Source organism: Glossina fuscipes, unplaced genomic scaffold, assembly GCF_014805625.2.
Source record: "Glossina fuscipes isolate IAEA_lab_2018 unplaced genomic scaffold, Yale_Gfus_2 27, whole genome shotgun sequence".
In the NCBI taxonomy this organism is placed as follows: Eukaryota; Metazoa; Arthropoda; class Insecta; order Diptera; family Glossinidae; genus Glossina; species Glossina fuscipes.
Window position 1 is genome coordinate 8,891,440 of NW_023998422.1, and position 16,261 is coordinate 8,907,700.

At 34.9% G+C, this 16,261-nt stretch overlaps 1 protein-coding gene across 4 annotated transcripts in view; it reads left to right on the forward strand.

Annotated features, from left to right (window-relative positions):
• Positions 1-858: 858 nt before the first annotated feature.
• Positions 859-16,261, forward strand: part of LOC119636081 (protein apterous) — a 44,903-nt gene continuing 29,500 nt past the window's right edge. For 2 of the 4 annotated variants that reach the window (XM_038031191.1, XM_038031194.1), the window contains exons 1-4: positions 859-1,131; positions 9,365-9,576; positions 9,698-9,914; positions 10,009-10,148. In XM_038031191.1, the coding sequence (XP_037887119.1) occupies positions 1,093-1,131; positions 9,365-9,576; positions 9,698-9,914; positions 10,009-10,148 (608 nt within the window). In that variant the 5' untranslated portion in view covers positions 859-1,092. The remainder of the gene's footprint in view (positions 1,132-9,364; positions 9,577-9,697; positions 9,915-10,008; positions 10,149-16,261) is intronic. The other 2 variants (XM_038031192.1, XM_038031195.1) reach the window with 1 other exon arrangement.

Here is a 16,261-nt window from a genome sequence, read left to right on the forward strand (position 1 = left end):
ATTAATGTCATAAATTAAGTTAAAATTGTCAACAACGAAGACACATTACAACAACACTGACAACAACTACATTAAGTTGAACAGAACCAAAAAAAAAAAAAAAGTAATAAAATATAAAAACACAAAGCAACAACAACAGGAACAAGAAGAAAAAACTAAGACAAAAAATAATGTTAAACAATCTAAGATTCGTTTTGTTAGATTGTTGTTATTGTTATTGCTATTACTATTACTATATACATATACGGTTGCTGTTTTACCGTTTAAACATATGGACAAACGGACAGACAAGCATATATGCAGGTTATAAGAAAACGTTGGGATCATTTGGTCGGTCATTCGGGTCATTTTGGCGTTAATTTATTGATACCTAACGGCGTCAGTCTTACGTATAAATTAACTTTTGCTTATTTTTTTTTCTTTGCTGTCGCTGTTAAAAGCTTAGAAAGAGAAACTGAAAAAGAATAAAAAAAAAAATAAAAAAAAAACAAATTTAATAATGAAACGTGTGAATTCTAAAACGTTAAACATTTTAATATCCTTCTCTAACAAAAATAAACAAAAAAAAACAACAAAAAAAAATGAATGCTATCTAATAAAATAATAAAAGGTTTTTGTGGTTTTTTTTTTTTGAAAGCAAACTCGATTGAGCTGTAAAATAAAAAATTAAGTATTTTTTTTTTTTTTTTTAAAACAACCTGTTCAAAAATTTAGTGATTAATTCGAAACATAAAAATTTTGGAAGAAAAAATATAAAAAAAAAAAGAGAAAAAAGTTTTATATTTTTTTCCTTTAAAATAATTAATTGTTTGCATTTTTTTAGTGTTCAAGTTTTAAAAAAAAAATTTTAAATAATATATATAATTATAATAAAAAAAATAAATAAATAAATAAAAAACAAAGAAAACTTAGAAAAAAATAAAACAATCTCTTGCGTTTAATTGGATTAAAAACGTGCTTAAAAGAAAAGAGAACGGATTGTTTCGAACATCATTTTGGTAGCGGACGTCGTTTTAGAAGCAATCATCCTGCCGCCGCACTGCCAAATAAGCATCGTTGGAAGCAAACCTCGTGATATCTCAAAAGACGCACATGGGCGTCTGCACCGAAGAGCGCCCTGTGATGCATTGGGTAAGATAAATAGAAAAATCTTTATTCGATAACATCTTCGAACTGATTCGATTCATAGGAAAAACGATACGAAATACCGTTAATGATAGCTTGTATACATGAAGAGTAGTTAGACTTTATCGTTCTCAAGACACTTTAATTGAATTTTCAGTGTTCACGCCTCACAATAATTTTTGTTGAAGATTTACGGAAGATCGAGAGGCAACTCAACAGTTCACAAACCGTCAGAATATTTTTTAACAGACCCGAAGGCCTGGCTTTAAAGGTTTCGGACAGACAGTGTGACCTTACCACAATTGGTTTGTCTGTTTGTTCTTCCTTCCCATACAGTTCTCCAGCTGTAACAAATGCTTCCTACGCAGCCCTATTATTATTTGAACGGCATATATCAAGGTCAGGGATCTTTTCTAAGCAGATGTGAAACCAGTTTCTCGGAGTGAAATCTGCCACATCAGTGCGTCTTTGTTGTCCTCTCTATCGCCGTTTAGACTTTTTACCTTCTTCTCTGGGCAGTTAATAAAAGTCTTATCCAAACATTGTGCTAAGCTACTTTACATATATGACTGTTGTGTGTTGTTTGACAAGAAAGCTAAATGCAACGCTCGGATCTCAGATGAAATTTGCTTTAAGGGCTAAATATTAGTAAGACGATAATAACTTTCACTTTAATTACAACGAAAGTCACATTGTCAAGCATTTTCGACTTTTCCTTTCTATTGCTACTGGTTTTGAACGGGAGAACCTTTCATACTTATCTACTTTATGTTTAAAAAAAAAAACGATTTTCTCTATAAAATGGGGACAAGTCACATGTGGTCGGGAAGAATCCCTGGGGGAAACCAAAGCAGAGATGATAGTGCTGCAAATATTTCGGTTGAACAAGCGTGTGAGGCCCGATTGGTGGGTGGAGAGGTACTCGTAGTGCTTGTAGTTATCCCTATTGCGTGGGCATGAGTTAATTAAAGGTATAGCTAGGCCTCGCCTTGCCTAGAGGGCTTTCATATCTAATACTCCAGTCTATCACTTGAAGTATTGTCGTGCAACGTGGTGGGTGCCGGCAATCGCTCGTTAATTACCCAATAATGTTATGGGCTTGGTCTGATTAAGCCATCAGGACAGGTGGAGATGCCAAACACCTACCTATAACGTAAATCGAACGGGACGGAAATAATGTTCATAATGTTTCTGAGAAACTATTTCTAGCTATTTCTAGATTGATTCAGATTTTGATACTGACCAAGCATATATAGAATTTCTTTTCGTGAAACTCTGAAGCTTTCTTTTATCGAATAAATATATTCCCCGTCCTGCGGGGGATCAAGTCTTGATATCTTTTTTGTGGACCAACGAATTTACATTAATGTCTTCTTCCTATTAGAAATACAACATTTATCTAAATTTAGCTGCTGCTTCAGCTAGTTGTTGTCATACATTTCTTGCACATTATAAAAGTATATTAAACTTCTCAGAACAATGAGTCTTTTGAAGTCCACTATTGATTTCTTTTCTTAAAGAAAATCTATGTTATGTAAGCGTAAGCAATCTTTTAGTGTGCGTAGCAGCATTGTTTCGGAAAAATATAACGCCATCTGTCAGCTGTAACGTATCTAAAGTAACATGACTTTACTTTACTTAACGTGACATACCTTGAAACGTAACATGCTTAACTTTTAACAAGATTTATGTAAGACAACCTTCCTGAAGAATATTTGTAATAACTTAATGGAAAGTGTTTTCATACTCAAGAATTATTTCAGAATTTTCCCCACTTTGAACACTACTTTCAAACTGATACAACCAATGTCGCCTTCAATAGTAGATCCTTTGTGAGACGGCAGCTTATCATTTTTTATGCCTACTACCGAAGAATGGGGATGTACTCGTTTTGTCCTAAAGCAACCTACAGTATTTATATTCCTGATCAATGTGAACCTTTGGCTCGATTAAATCATATCTGTCCGTCTGTGTGTCTAGCGTGCGTTATTGTCACTCGATTAATGTATAGGCTTTAAATTTGTTAGAAACATTGAAAAGTTTTGCAAGCAGGTTGTTATTGAAAATCGACCAAATTGGTCAGAGCACACACCCACGTTCACAGTAAAGCTGAAATTTAATGCAATTCCTTTTCTCTAAGCAAACAGTTGCGGACTTTCGCTCATTACGCACAAAGAATTAAAGACAGAAGGCTCAAATTTTTCCAATTAACTTTCTGAAGAAGCCATGCCCATACAAAGTTATATGTGATTAAATTTTCTTTTTTTTTAATTTTTTGATGTGTTACGCTTATTGATCAAATTTGTCGTTTGGATGCCATGATATGGGTATCAAATGAAAGCTCCTGGAGAGTAAAGTACGACGAGCTAAGTATGTTGGACGTCACAACGTGGTAGATTCAACTTTTCTTAACAATACCTTTTAGTGACCTAAAAAGTGGAAAATAAATTTTATCCTCTTCATTTTTTTATAACCAAAAATAAAAGCATGGGGCGCTACGGATTTTTGTGGCGGTGGGCATGCAAGATTCGGCTGTAGCCGAGTATAACTTTCTTACTTGCTAAGAACGTTATGCACTATGATGCATATTCCTATTCCCTATATCCCTATTTTTCGTGCCTTAGTCGGTTCTACTTCTTCTTCTTCGGTTTAGTCGTCTCCTCATGAAAATACAAAGTTTTTGTTTATTGAACATGGCACGAATGCCACATTGCCAATGCATAGCAAAGTGTCTTAGATGTATCGGTGTTGCTGTTGGATTTTTGATCACCGAGAAAATTTAAAATTCTTGCAATTTTTTGATCACATAATATATACTACGCATCACAAAACCAAAATTCTTGCCAATTTTTAATCAAATCATATATGCCGCGTTGCATAGTTGCATGACGTATCTCAATGCCGCTGTCTTCTTAGTCGTTGTCGCAGCAATATCCAAAACTCCTCTTACACTTCAATCAAAGCATTTATGCCAGGTTACACAATTACATATCAACGTCAACGTCATCTTCTTAGCCGCTATCGCAAGAGTACCCAAAATCGTTATTACATTTCGATCAGACAATACATATATGATATATTGCCATTGTACAATGTGGATCGATGGCTTAGTCCCAAATTTTTCGTCTCTTGTACGAAAATTAAAAACACTTGTTCGTTACAGCGCACAAACTAACATAGCACGATTACGCCATGACGACAGTGATGTTTTCATTACATTGTACTCGTCTTCACTTTCTTCTGCTGTTGCTGCCATCATTGCATCTTCAAGCCGATATTATGCAACAAAGGCGTTGTCGATTACCTTATCGTTTCCTACGAAAAAGGTCAACTCCGATTACATCAATGTTTAAAATAAACGAACAGAATACACATAAGAAAGTTATAATCGGCGGGGGTCGAATCTCGCATACCCACCACTATGCTCTTCGCATTCTACTCTCCAAGTTCTTTTACTTGATACCCATATCGCTGGTATTATTAAGATAAAATCAATCACTGTGTCTGCGATATTCATGTCAGAATTAATCCATTTTTAGGCAGATAATATATCTTCACTCGGGGAATGTACAAAATAGTTTTAAAAATTCTATGCTCTTTGCGTTATGATAAATGAGCATAAGACCGTAAAGAGTAGAGTGTTTCGCAAAGTAAATGCGGAAAATTTCTGCCTCCCAGCTTTTATTGTTTCTCAAAAACCCCTAAAATTTATGTTAGGAAAAACAGAGTTGCGTTCAGTCTATGCCCTACTGCGGGATTCTGCTCTGACCAATTTCGATACCAATCTTCGTGCAAAAACTTCCAAAACTTCGATTTTTGCCACCAGGGGAGTGCCAATAGTAAACACCACACAGACACACAGACAGACAGACATTGCAAAGTCAACTCAGAATTTCACGTTGATCAGGAATATGTGTACTTTATAGGATCTCTGAAGCTTCCCTTTGGGTGCATTATGGGAATAAGCAAAATGAGTATACACCGACGTGTTATGGCCCAAGCGCAAAAACAGGTCGAATCGTACCATTTTTTCAGGCCACTTTACGCGCATAGAGCGACTAATTTCGAAATGTCATTGTATGAATAAGTGTATTGGACGAACTCGTGTAGGGTATTTAATGATGAGCCTCGGATCACTATAAGGTTATTGTTTTTTCTATAGAAAATCTCTTACTTCTTTTATATGTTAAATAAAAAATATGGTTCTCGTCATTAACGGACGGACTACAATCAACAAAAATATTAATAGTCGACGTTGCCGTCGCTTTTCGTTACACAGCATTTATAGTCGTAGCTGTTTGTTATCGAATGCGATGTGGATAACAATAATTTTTGAAATCGTATCTAAATTTGGCGATAACGAACTACATGTAATACATAATCGGGTTGGATAGGTTATGTTTAACGTAAAGTTATTTCTTTTTTTTTTTTTGTTTGATAAGGATTTAGTGTTAAAGTTAATTTCTCAAATAAATAGTATAGATATAAAATTGATGAATGTATGTCAATAGATTTGTGATCTTCTAGGCAGTTGCAGATATCGTGAAATTCCCGTAAAAGAAAGAAAGTCTTTCGTGCTTAGTAAAAGTAATGCCTTGTGATTATGAGCTGCCAAGTGAATCGGACGAAGGGAATGCAATACCTATGCCTCTTCAATCGTTCACCTTTTTTTGATTTATAGAGGAGCATATATAAAAACCTGACATCAAACTTCCTCTCAGGATATTAAAATGATGTATGCGAACGCACTTTGCAAATAGACTGTCAGTCAGATTATTTATCAGGCAAATGTCAGTCAGTCTTTGTGATGATTAAAAAAAAATATTTATTTTCATAGCTTTTAGCAACATACCTATAATCCCAATGCATACGTTGGTATAGCTTGAAATATATGTTACACCTACACCTACACAGGTTAACTTGATTCCTTTTGTCTGTTATAAAAGTTGTCTTGTTCCTCAAAGTTCCTCATCGCGAAGTTAATTGTTGCCCTTGTTACAACAAAGGCAAGAATAAAAAAAAACTAATATAACAATAATCTATCAAATATGTATATGAGAAATAATCAGTTGGCAGAGTTGTATTCGAAATTTAAAATGCATTTTGTGATAACATTTGATTCTTGCAACCCATAGGCGAGTAATGTAAGAGCATAAAACTATGTATGTATTGCTGTCTTTTTATCAGCGCTTTTCAATACTTTTTTGAACTTGGTATAGCGTAACACAGTAAAGGGAAATCAACTTGGATGAAAACATGGATGGATGACACATCATTTCAGTTTATCGCGTTTCTTTTTTTTCTTTTTTTTTTTGGTTTATGTTATTTGCCTTTTTCATTCTTATTTTTTGTTCTAAAAGAGAATGAATAAATTTCGAAAGGAAAAAAAAAATGAAAAGAAAAGAAAAAAGAAAAAAGAAAAAAATACATAAATTTTTGATTTCAATTTTCTACCACATTGTAGTAAAGTATAATTTTAATTAGACATTTCTCATACGATGACAACCATCCACACAGATAGATATGATATTTTATTTTTAAATAAATCTTAAACCGTAAAGAGCGAGACAGTGCTGTGCCATGTTTATAGACCCGTCAAATTTAGATTCTTACATGTGCACATACTTTTCACATAATTGCGCTTTGAATATCCTTTGAATTAGAAAAAAGAGAATTGCAACCGCAGCCGACTGATGCGAGAAGAAAACTTGCAAAATATTATTTTCAGACTAATTATCGCGCAAAAACTCATTACATTTCGATATACATTTACATCAGTACATCAGTACATCAGTTATAGGCTGGAAGTTATAATTGGAGCCGAAATGTGTTCTGGAAGTTCTAATTAAAACCTAAATCAAAAGATTTCAACAAACTTTTGCAACGAAATTAGTTCAACATATGCTGTTCGTGTTCACATTGACGTTTAAAAAAACGGTTGCCTGCGTGGAATCGCATTGATCGCGAGAAGAAAAATTCAAGAGAAATAAACGTTAATTGCTAAACTTGTTAATATTCGCGAATTTTTATAAATCATATTCTTTTGACGATGTTCATAAGTGCAGTCGGGAGATCTAAAGAAATTAAATCTTTAAAGAAAAAAACGATTTCCCATCACACATAGAACACTAAGTTTGAAAGATAACCGATAGCACAATAATTCGCCAATAATGCCAGCATCTACAAGTTATTCTATGGACTTATTGAGCGACGTGTTAAGTGCACCTTTGAAAGATAGTTAGGTTATTTCTGAAAAACTGACCAAATTTCATAACTACTTTGAACTCAATTATGTAATATTCATACACAGTAATAAGAGATTGCCGTTGACAGCACCTTATCGACAATAACGGGGTCTCTCTACGCACAAGCCATCGGATGTTTTGCAAAACAAATTTGCTTGAAGATTTTTTCTTGCAATGCATTCAATTACTATGGAGATCTAAATTTGCGAGCGCACTGCTAGGACCACACAAGTGATGGAATTGGAGCGTAGCACTGCTACGCCGAAACTTCGCGTTGGACGTTGAAAATCTGTGAAAAAAGTTGGATAGCAATCCGCGACTTTACGATAATCCGTTCAAGTGAGAACGCTATGCAATGTTGACGTCCGCATGAGTGGAAGCAGCGGGCATCTGAAGACGGAGGCATTTCTTGCCGCCAATGAATGTTGTAGACTTATATAGGCGTCTAGAGGAACGAATTTAATTCCCACCCAATACCCCCCGTATATGGTAGTCAAGAAGTTTTAGAAACCGTTAGATGGTCCGGGATTACACTGTTTACATAGAGCGCTAGCTGTCATTTGCATTTAACCCGTACACCGTTCGATTTCTCCTAATTAACCCACATAGGCAAGTGTAAGCACTAAGTAGTGGAGATAATTTTTAATGAGTTGCACCTATTGTTAGTTAATTTTTCGCACATCAACTAAACCTTATCTCGTAAATGTTCTATTTTAAGAATAAATAAAAATAGCTTGATCTGTTGGATAGGGCACTTGCGAAACAATTTGAGTTGAACGGCTAGTGAAAGACTCTCTGAAAGACCAATGCCATGTGACATAATGTATCGTCTGCATCGTAATGCAGAAATCAAGAATTTCATGATTATAGTTAACCGTTTGACCCGTAGGAAGAACCACATCACGTTCCGGATTTCCTCATTAAGTTTGATGATTACAAATGTATGTTTGCCACAACAACGTATTTCAGAAAATATTTCTTCAATTTTGTCAAGTGGTTTCATTACAACCTAACATGATATCACACGTACTTTGTGTTTGTCGAGTGTACGAGTAAATCGCTAAATAGGTAGACACAGTTAAGCGGTCAACCCAACTTGAAGATGGCCAATGAGCTGATGTGAAATGATATGACTGAACACTTGCTTTTAGTGTACGTTTGAAAAAAACTGGTAACGACAAGCGCTATGCTCTGACGCAAAATGCTGGTCCAATTGAATTTCGGATTGCTATAGATTTCCCTTCGAATTTCAACTTTCGCTCTGAACTGATTTTGTCGAAAACAAACGGATTTATTCAAATCCGATTCAGCGACTAGCTTTCCATGGAGAGCGTTCAGCTCTTGCGATTTTTCTCTCCTCCAACTACTGATCTTTATCAGGACCTTAGAGACTTCTTTATAAAAAGCTTAGAAGAAGAAGAAGAAGAAAATATAATCAAAACAATTATTCCCAAATATCGAGAGGAAACAAATTTTGTCCGCTCTACTCGTCAGTATTTGCTTTCGCCATTTTTAAGAAATTTTTTTGATTCGTCTAGCATGGTGGTAAAGGTATGGAAAAGTACGTGGTCTTAAGGTTCTTCACGAGACAATCTGCAAACGCTTGCATTAAGACGATTTGCTCCGTTTAGTCGTATAACGGTTTTCCGATGAAACTTTTTCAAAACACCCACACCCCACATGATTTACATGTAGATAGCGTGTAGTGAGCGCCAGCTCTGCTCAAAGCTCGCTTAAAACAACTTTTTCTTCAGGCTCGGATAAATACAAAAAAAAAAAAATATATTTCCCTTCGGTTTTTTAAGAAAGTTGAGAAGAAATATATTTTATTCGCCCTATGTTGTACAATTTATGAATCCCACAAACTACATTTAAATGCTAAAATAAATTTTAATTATATTGTGTAAATATATTTGAAAATTTGTTTTTTTTAATATAATTTTCTTTTGTTTTTCATTTCAATTTGAACAACGATACGAAAAAATATATTGTAGCAGCAGAGCGCAAGATTTCTTGGGCCAGGTGCAAGGGAAAAAAGTCCAACACCACCTGTAGCACATCAAGGGAGCACACATTGTGGCAGTGCTGCAGGTGTAAATAATAATCAATTTTTATTTCGAGCCTGCTCCACATGTCCCGATATCTGCGAACACAGTACAAAATCATTTAGTGCAGCGGCGGCAGCATATAGTGTAGCATTTAGAAGGTAAATGATAACAAACATAATAATAATAATAATAATAATAATAATGATAATAATTTTAATAAAAAGGACGATAATAATCTATCTTTCATAGTAATAATGAATTCATTTATATCGTTAATAGCTATGAGACGGCTGAGCAAGCGACATATGATGAATCTTCCATCAAATATGCAATAAGCCGAACGCGAACGGAATGTTCCGATGTAAATGACGAAACAAATTCGGGGGTATCGTTCAAAACAGAACCCTACGGTCCGCCCAGCAGTCCAGAATCGGCTAATGAAATAAAACCCGCGTGCAGTGCTGAAGATTGCGCTGGTTGCGGCCGTCTAATACAGGTAAGCAATAATTTCAAATGATTATACGCCGATAGATATATATATATATATATATGTATGTACATAAACAAATGTTTTGTTTATTACATTTTAGGATCGTTTCTACCTCTCAGCTGTGGATAAACGTTGGCATGTTAATTGTCTGCAGTGTTATGCGTGTCGACAACCTTTAGACCGAGAATCGTCATGTTATTCGCGCGACGGTAATATTTACTGCAAAAGTGATTATTATAGGTGAGCTTTACTCTACTCATATCATTCTCTTACTTACTCTTCAAACATAATTTCATTCATTTATATGTATAGATGTGTATACATATTGTTTATGATATTTACATGATTACTCGTGTTTATTCACATTTCCAAGAATTTTTAAAACGTTAGCGAGAAGGCCACCTTTAAGTGGTCAAATAGTGAACAATTCATAGGTGATACGGTTTTACGTTTTTAGAGAGAAACTTGAAAAAATAAAACAGAAAAAAAAACAAAAAATATATATACAACAACAACAACAACAATAATAACAATAATCATACACGCACATGTTCAGTATGAACACTAACAACACAGTGTGAGGTAAGCTAGATGTCTACGTGTAATAAAATGTAACGTAACGTAATGTAATGCTATGTGAACGAACTAGCAGCAGTTGTTGTAATATTCTGACTATGCCTATGTGTGGATATATATATATATTTGCACGTGAGTGCATGTGTGTATGCGTGTGTGTGTGTGTGTGTACTACCTTCCAAAAGATGAATCGCTGATAAACCTTAAGGCTACATGCTAAGACAGCGACTATAAAATGATTTCTAAACACGCAAATAAAATATTTTATATCGCTGCGAGTCGTTTTTTTTTTTTTTTTTTTTTTTTTTTTTTTTCTTTATTTTACTCTTCATGTTCTTGTTATTGTTGCCTTAGTATTCTGAAAACAGTGACGGCCGTTTCTCTGCTCTAATGTTGAATTTTTTTTTTTTTTTCGTTTTTGGCGGTAAAACAAGCAGACCGTAACGAAGACGTTCGTTCGCTTGCTTGCTTGTTTAGCCTGATAATTCACTAGCTGGCTGACTGGCTGGATGGCTGGCTGAGTGGCTGGCCGCTTGGCTAGCCGGCTGACTGACTAGTTAAGGATGACGATTCCATGGTAACTTTTGAAAACTGGTCGCCAATATGATGTTGTGGCTTTTGACGCCGTCCATAAAACTGTGACTTCGTGCTAGCGATTGTGCATAGAAAATAAAAATAAAAATAAAAAAAAGGCAGCATCAGTCTAATCGCACAACACTGGCCTCTACTAGTGCTCGCGAAAATTGCATACATTCATTGAAGCAGGCAAACCGAACCGAACAGCCAAACAGTCAGCCAGCCACAACCGGCCCATGTGTTGTAAAAGTGTTGTGCACTGTTTGTCGGCATACTTTCCTTCCACATTCTCAATTGCACAACCTTTAGCTTTCTTCGGTTTATTTATTTATTTATTTTTTTTTTTTTTTTTTTTTTTTTTTTATAATATGCCATGCTAACACGTTCGATTTTTACGTTTTCTGGAACTACTAGACTGAAACATTAGTTGACATTAACAGCTTCGGTGGCTTCTGCAACGGTGGCAATTGCACAAGTAGATGCGTGCATCAGAGGATCCCTCTGCTGCTGCTGCTGCTGGTGGTTCTGTTGTTGTTACTGTTGTTGTTGCTGCGCCCGCGGCAATTGCCGCTAATGCATCGACTTTTTTGCTTTTGCAATAGCTTGAACGTTCACTGCATTGCATGACATGCGAACTCATTCACATACCAAGTGAATCGAAAGTATTTTAAAAATAAACACTTTTTTTTATATACGTACAAGCATTTGTTTTTATTCTTTACCTGTGCGTTAAACGATAATTACAATAAATTTTCAATTACATTCTCATCGGTGTATAAACCATAAAAAATATATTGCGAAATTTTAAAAAGATTTTCCCCTTCTCCCCTCTTGCAGTGCAGCAACACTTAAAGTTAACGGATCGATTCGGAATGATTTAAATGTTTTTTGTCTTTTTTGTTTTTGTTTTTTTTTTTTTAGCTTTAAAGTTTCTTTACTATACCCGGCGGTGCTTACAATATCAACTGCGTGTCAGATCGAAATTAAGAAAAATTTTCCTGAGAAACATTATACATTAGATATATGTCTCAGACTACTTAAGAGAACTATGAAACTGTGTTGAGCAAAATTAATTTTCAGAAACATTTGCTGGGACTGAAAAAATTTGTAATAACTAGGATTGAGTTTTAGATGTCCACGTATATAGTAGAGCTTTTTTATGCATTACGGATGCGTTATGGAGGCTTTTTAGATCACTTCTTGCAACGACTATTAAATTGTGAAGTAACTCTACTATCACGGTCTCGCTTTTGTCCTCGCCTGTTTTTGTCCTGAGATGAATCTGTATGCACTACCGTCAAGCGTGAAGCGTTTGTTATCGCGGGAACTAATCCAAGTGTAATGCAATCACGACTAAAATGTTCCTTCCGAGGGTACGTATCAACCAGCTATCATCAGCAAGATGTACCCGTTAGGGAAGTCAATGCAATACAGTTAAGGCTTAAGATTTCCGACTATGGGACGACATGAGGCCAGTATCAGCGCAGCAACAAATAATCAGGTATTATCGGAAAGGAAAATGTAAGCGCAATATGATCACGAACTCAAGTTAACTTTTATGGGCTAATACTCGACAAGCGTACATGCTTTGGTGAAACACATCTGATGTTAAAAGAGTCACGATGTAAAGTTTACTGCCAGCGGCTAGCATCAGATGGGCCCCACCGTAATAAAAGTCTTACGCGTCAGCGTAAGGGCCAGGGCTGTTATGAGATAAACCGAGACCGAGTATAGGCGGACGTTAGGCGGATCCCGTCGTGCCCGAAATTTGAACGAACTAAAGTTACGATCTAGAGTCAAGTGAGTCGACATCTTCACAATAGGAAAATAAAAGCTACATCGTTACGTTCCAAAGTTTATTCCCAAGGGCTAGAATCAATTGAATGGCATGATGTGTATGCTGTTGAAAGACCAATACAGTCGCGACATGTAGTTTCGTGCTATGGGCTGACATCAAGTATGTGTCATTGTCGGAGAAACTTGGGCGCAATAAAGTTGCAATCTAAGCTTTCCTCGTAGGGGTTGACATCATGCTAATGTTATCAACTGGGCGGTATCAAGGGTATGTCTTCACAAAAGAATTGTGAGCGCAATAGAATCACGATCTAAAATTTACTTGCCGCGGGTAGTATCAGATAATTGCTATCGGAATAGCAATTAGAACGCATTATTTTCTCGATATAAAGGTCACTTCCGCGAGCTAGAATCCAATAGTTATTGCAATGAAACGAATTCGCAAGCTTTACGAGGCCTGGCGTCGGATAGAGTGACATCAAGACATTATTACAACTATAGAGACCTGGCTACTCTTTCGTCAAGCGTCAGTTGCATGTTGTCTTGTGGTATTCTTGCCATCTTTAAAACTTCGCTCGAAGTTGCCGTTGCACAGCACGACCTTCCATGTTGCTATCGCACAAATATTATAATGCGAGAAACTAGAAAATCGCAATCGAACGAAGAAATTTGGGTCGAGAAAGTGGGGGAAAAAGAAAAAAAAAAAAAGAGTCCTGTGATCTATTTGCCCCAAACAAGTATTCAATGCTACCTGTGGGAGTATTTCCCATCATTTAATTAAATCTGTTGCCGCTGAAGATGAAGCTTATAAGCCTATAATGCTTAAAACGCTGTATAGACAACCGATAAGGATAATGCGAAAAAAACAAAGTCCAAAAATCGGTCGTTATTAGGCCAGCTAAGAATCGATTAGAATTTCTTTGTTCTAACATAAACGAATCCAACCAAATTCGAAAAGAGTTGGGTCGCGAGTACTTAGTCACTTGACTTGATTCCTTCTCGTTAGCTGCTATTAATAGAATAAATTAGGCTAACTAGCGGTAGAGATCTTGGCTCGAAGCAATAACTTTTACGACACTTAGTGGAATGAATAAAAGCAAAAAAAAAAGAACGGAAGAGTAAAAGTAAGCTACACTTTAAACAAACGTTAAGGTAGGCGTACAAGGTTACCACAATTGGTGGTAATACAAACAAAAAATGCACCTGTTTTTATTTTTATACTTTTTTTTTTTTTATGCATTCAAATAAAAAAATAAACAAAAAAAAAAAACAAAAAGAACAGTAATAGACGGACATACGATACATAATCATAAATTTAATTAAAAATTATTTAGTGTTAAGCAAATCCTATAAGGCGAGTAAAAAAAGAATAAGAAAGAAAAAAAAACAAACACACAAAACAATCTATACCGATGTTGTTCGTACGTGTTCAACATACAATCTGTATACATATGTTATATATATGTATACAGATTTTGCATGTTTTATCTGGCTTTTCTTGTGTTGTCATATCAGTTGCACTTGTGAGTTTTTATTTATTTCATTTTTTTTTTTTTGTATTTTTTTTCTTCATCTTATCTCAAATAACATCTAGACGACCCAGAGAGTAAGTGTAGTCGCGACAAGTTAAGTTTTTAGCAGGTTTTCAACTGATAGTGATTTCAACTTACCGGTAGCCTATAGTGTGTGTGTGTGTGTGTGTATGTTCGTGTGTTAGCGCACAAATCGTATTAGAATTAAGTTTGGCAAATATCCATAAGGGATTTGTTTTTTTTTTTTTTTTTCTTTTTGTTACTAAAGCCGTAAGATTTTTAAAACCCGTATGACATGAAGTGACCATAAAAAATTTCTATTTTTAAGCATAAACAGAGTCCAGTCATTGACATTAAACTTGGAAAAAGATGCTAAATTAACAAAGAAATACCTGTTCTCGTCATCATCATCATCATTATCATCATCATCATTAGTGAAAATATATAATAGAAAAAAAAAATAAATAAATAAAAAAATAAAAAATAAAAAAGTCATAAAAAACTTCCCCTGTTTTATTTTCAACTATAAACCTAAACCGTGTATAGTGTGCTGGGAAGACAAGTTAATAAAAAGCAAAAAAGCAACAAAAAAAAAAAAAAATAAATAAATAAAAGAAAAACTACAAATGCCGTAAGAGATACGTAATAAAACTACTCCGCTTTTACATGCATGCGTATACTATATGTATAGAGCAGCCAGCAATAACAATAAGACGTTGAAAGTATTCTCAGTTTTCTCGGGTTTTTTCTTTTGCTTTGTCTTTTTTTCTTTTTTAACTGCAGCCAACAAAAATTTCGGTAAGAAATTTTTAAACTCAAACTAAATAAAAATGACCGCTAATCAAAAAAGTGTTTGCTTGTAAATTTCGCCTCTTGCATTATGTTCGCAATGACTGCCAATGATGTCGTTGTCGTCATCGCTATCGTCAACGCCGTAATTGCATTGCGCCACTGATCGCAAAATTTTGGTGGAAAAATCATTTTCAATGTTTCAATAATATGTTGGATTTTTATCTCGTCATTCTCTTCTTCTTATTCTTGTTTGCAATATATCTATATATATATATATATATATATATATGCATATATGTGTAACGAAGAGGGATGTGCATAGCTTTGCTTTTACTGTTAATACAATTTTATCAACAGCGTAATAGAGAGGAAAAGGAATCTCAATTGACCCAACAGACCGACAGATCGAACAACAGCACCTCTGAACATCTACGTATTTAAGTTTATTTAAACTCTTGTCGCTCGTCTGTAAATATCATTGTGTGTACATGTGTGTTTGTGTATGTGTGTGTGTGTGTGTGTGTGTGTTTTTTTTTTTTTTTATTACTTTAAAACATAAAAAAAAAAAAGGAAAAAACTGAAGCTTCGCTTATATAGTTATCGGCACGTATCTTAATTTTAGACTTCTTGTGATGCAATAAAACTTTAGAAACATGGTTATAACCTTTTTTTTATGCGAAACAATCCTCTCGAATTTTATGTTTTTAAATATAATATTGCTGTTGCTGTCTGCTGTTGACTCTTGGCTGTTGGTTGTTGGCTGTTGGCTGTTATTGTTAATGTTTAATACCGGCCAGTACAACGGTAATAAAAACTAAAAAATCTCGCACATATATCTGCTTAAGATAAATGCTTTATCACTCGTTTCAAATTGCATTATAAACATTTCTTTAGCTGTAGTAGTAGTAGTAGTAGTAGTAGTATTAGTAGTAGTAGTATTAGTTGCAGTAGTAATATTTATTGTTGTTGGTCTTGTTATTGATGTCGTTGTTGTTGTTGTTGTTGTTGTTCATTTCTCCTTTCGTCCGTTCGTCAAGGCAATGTATTCGGAAGCATTAGCGTTGCAATGTTGTTGCTTTATTG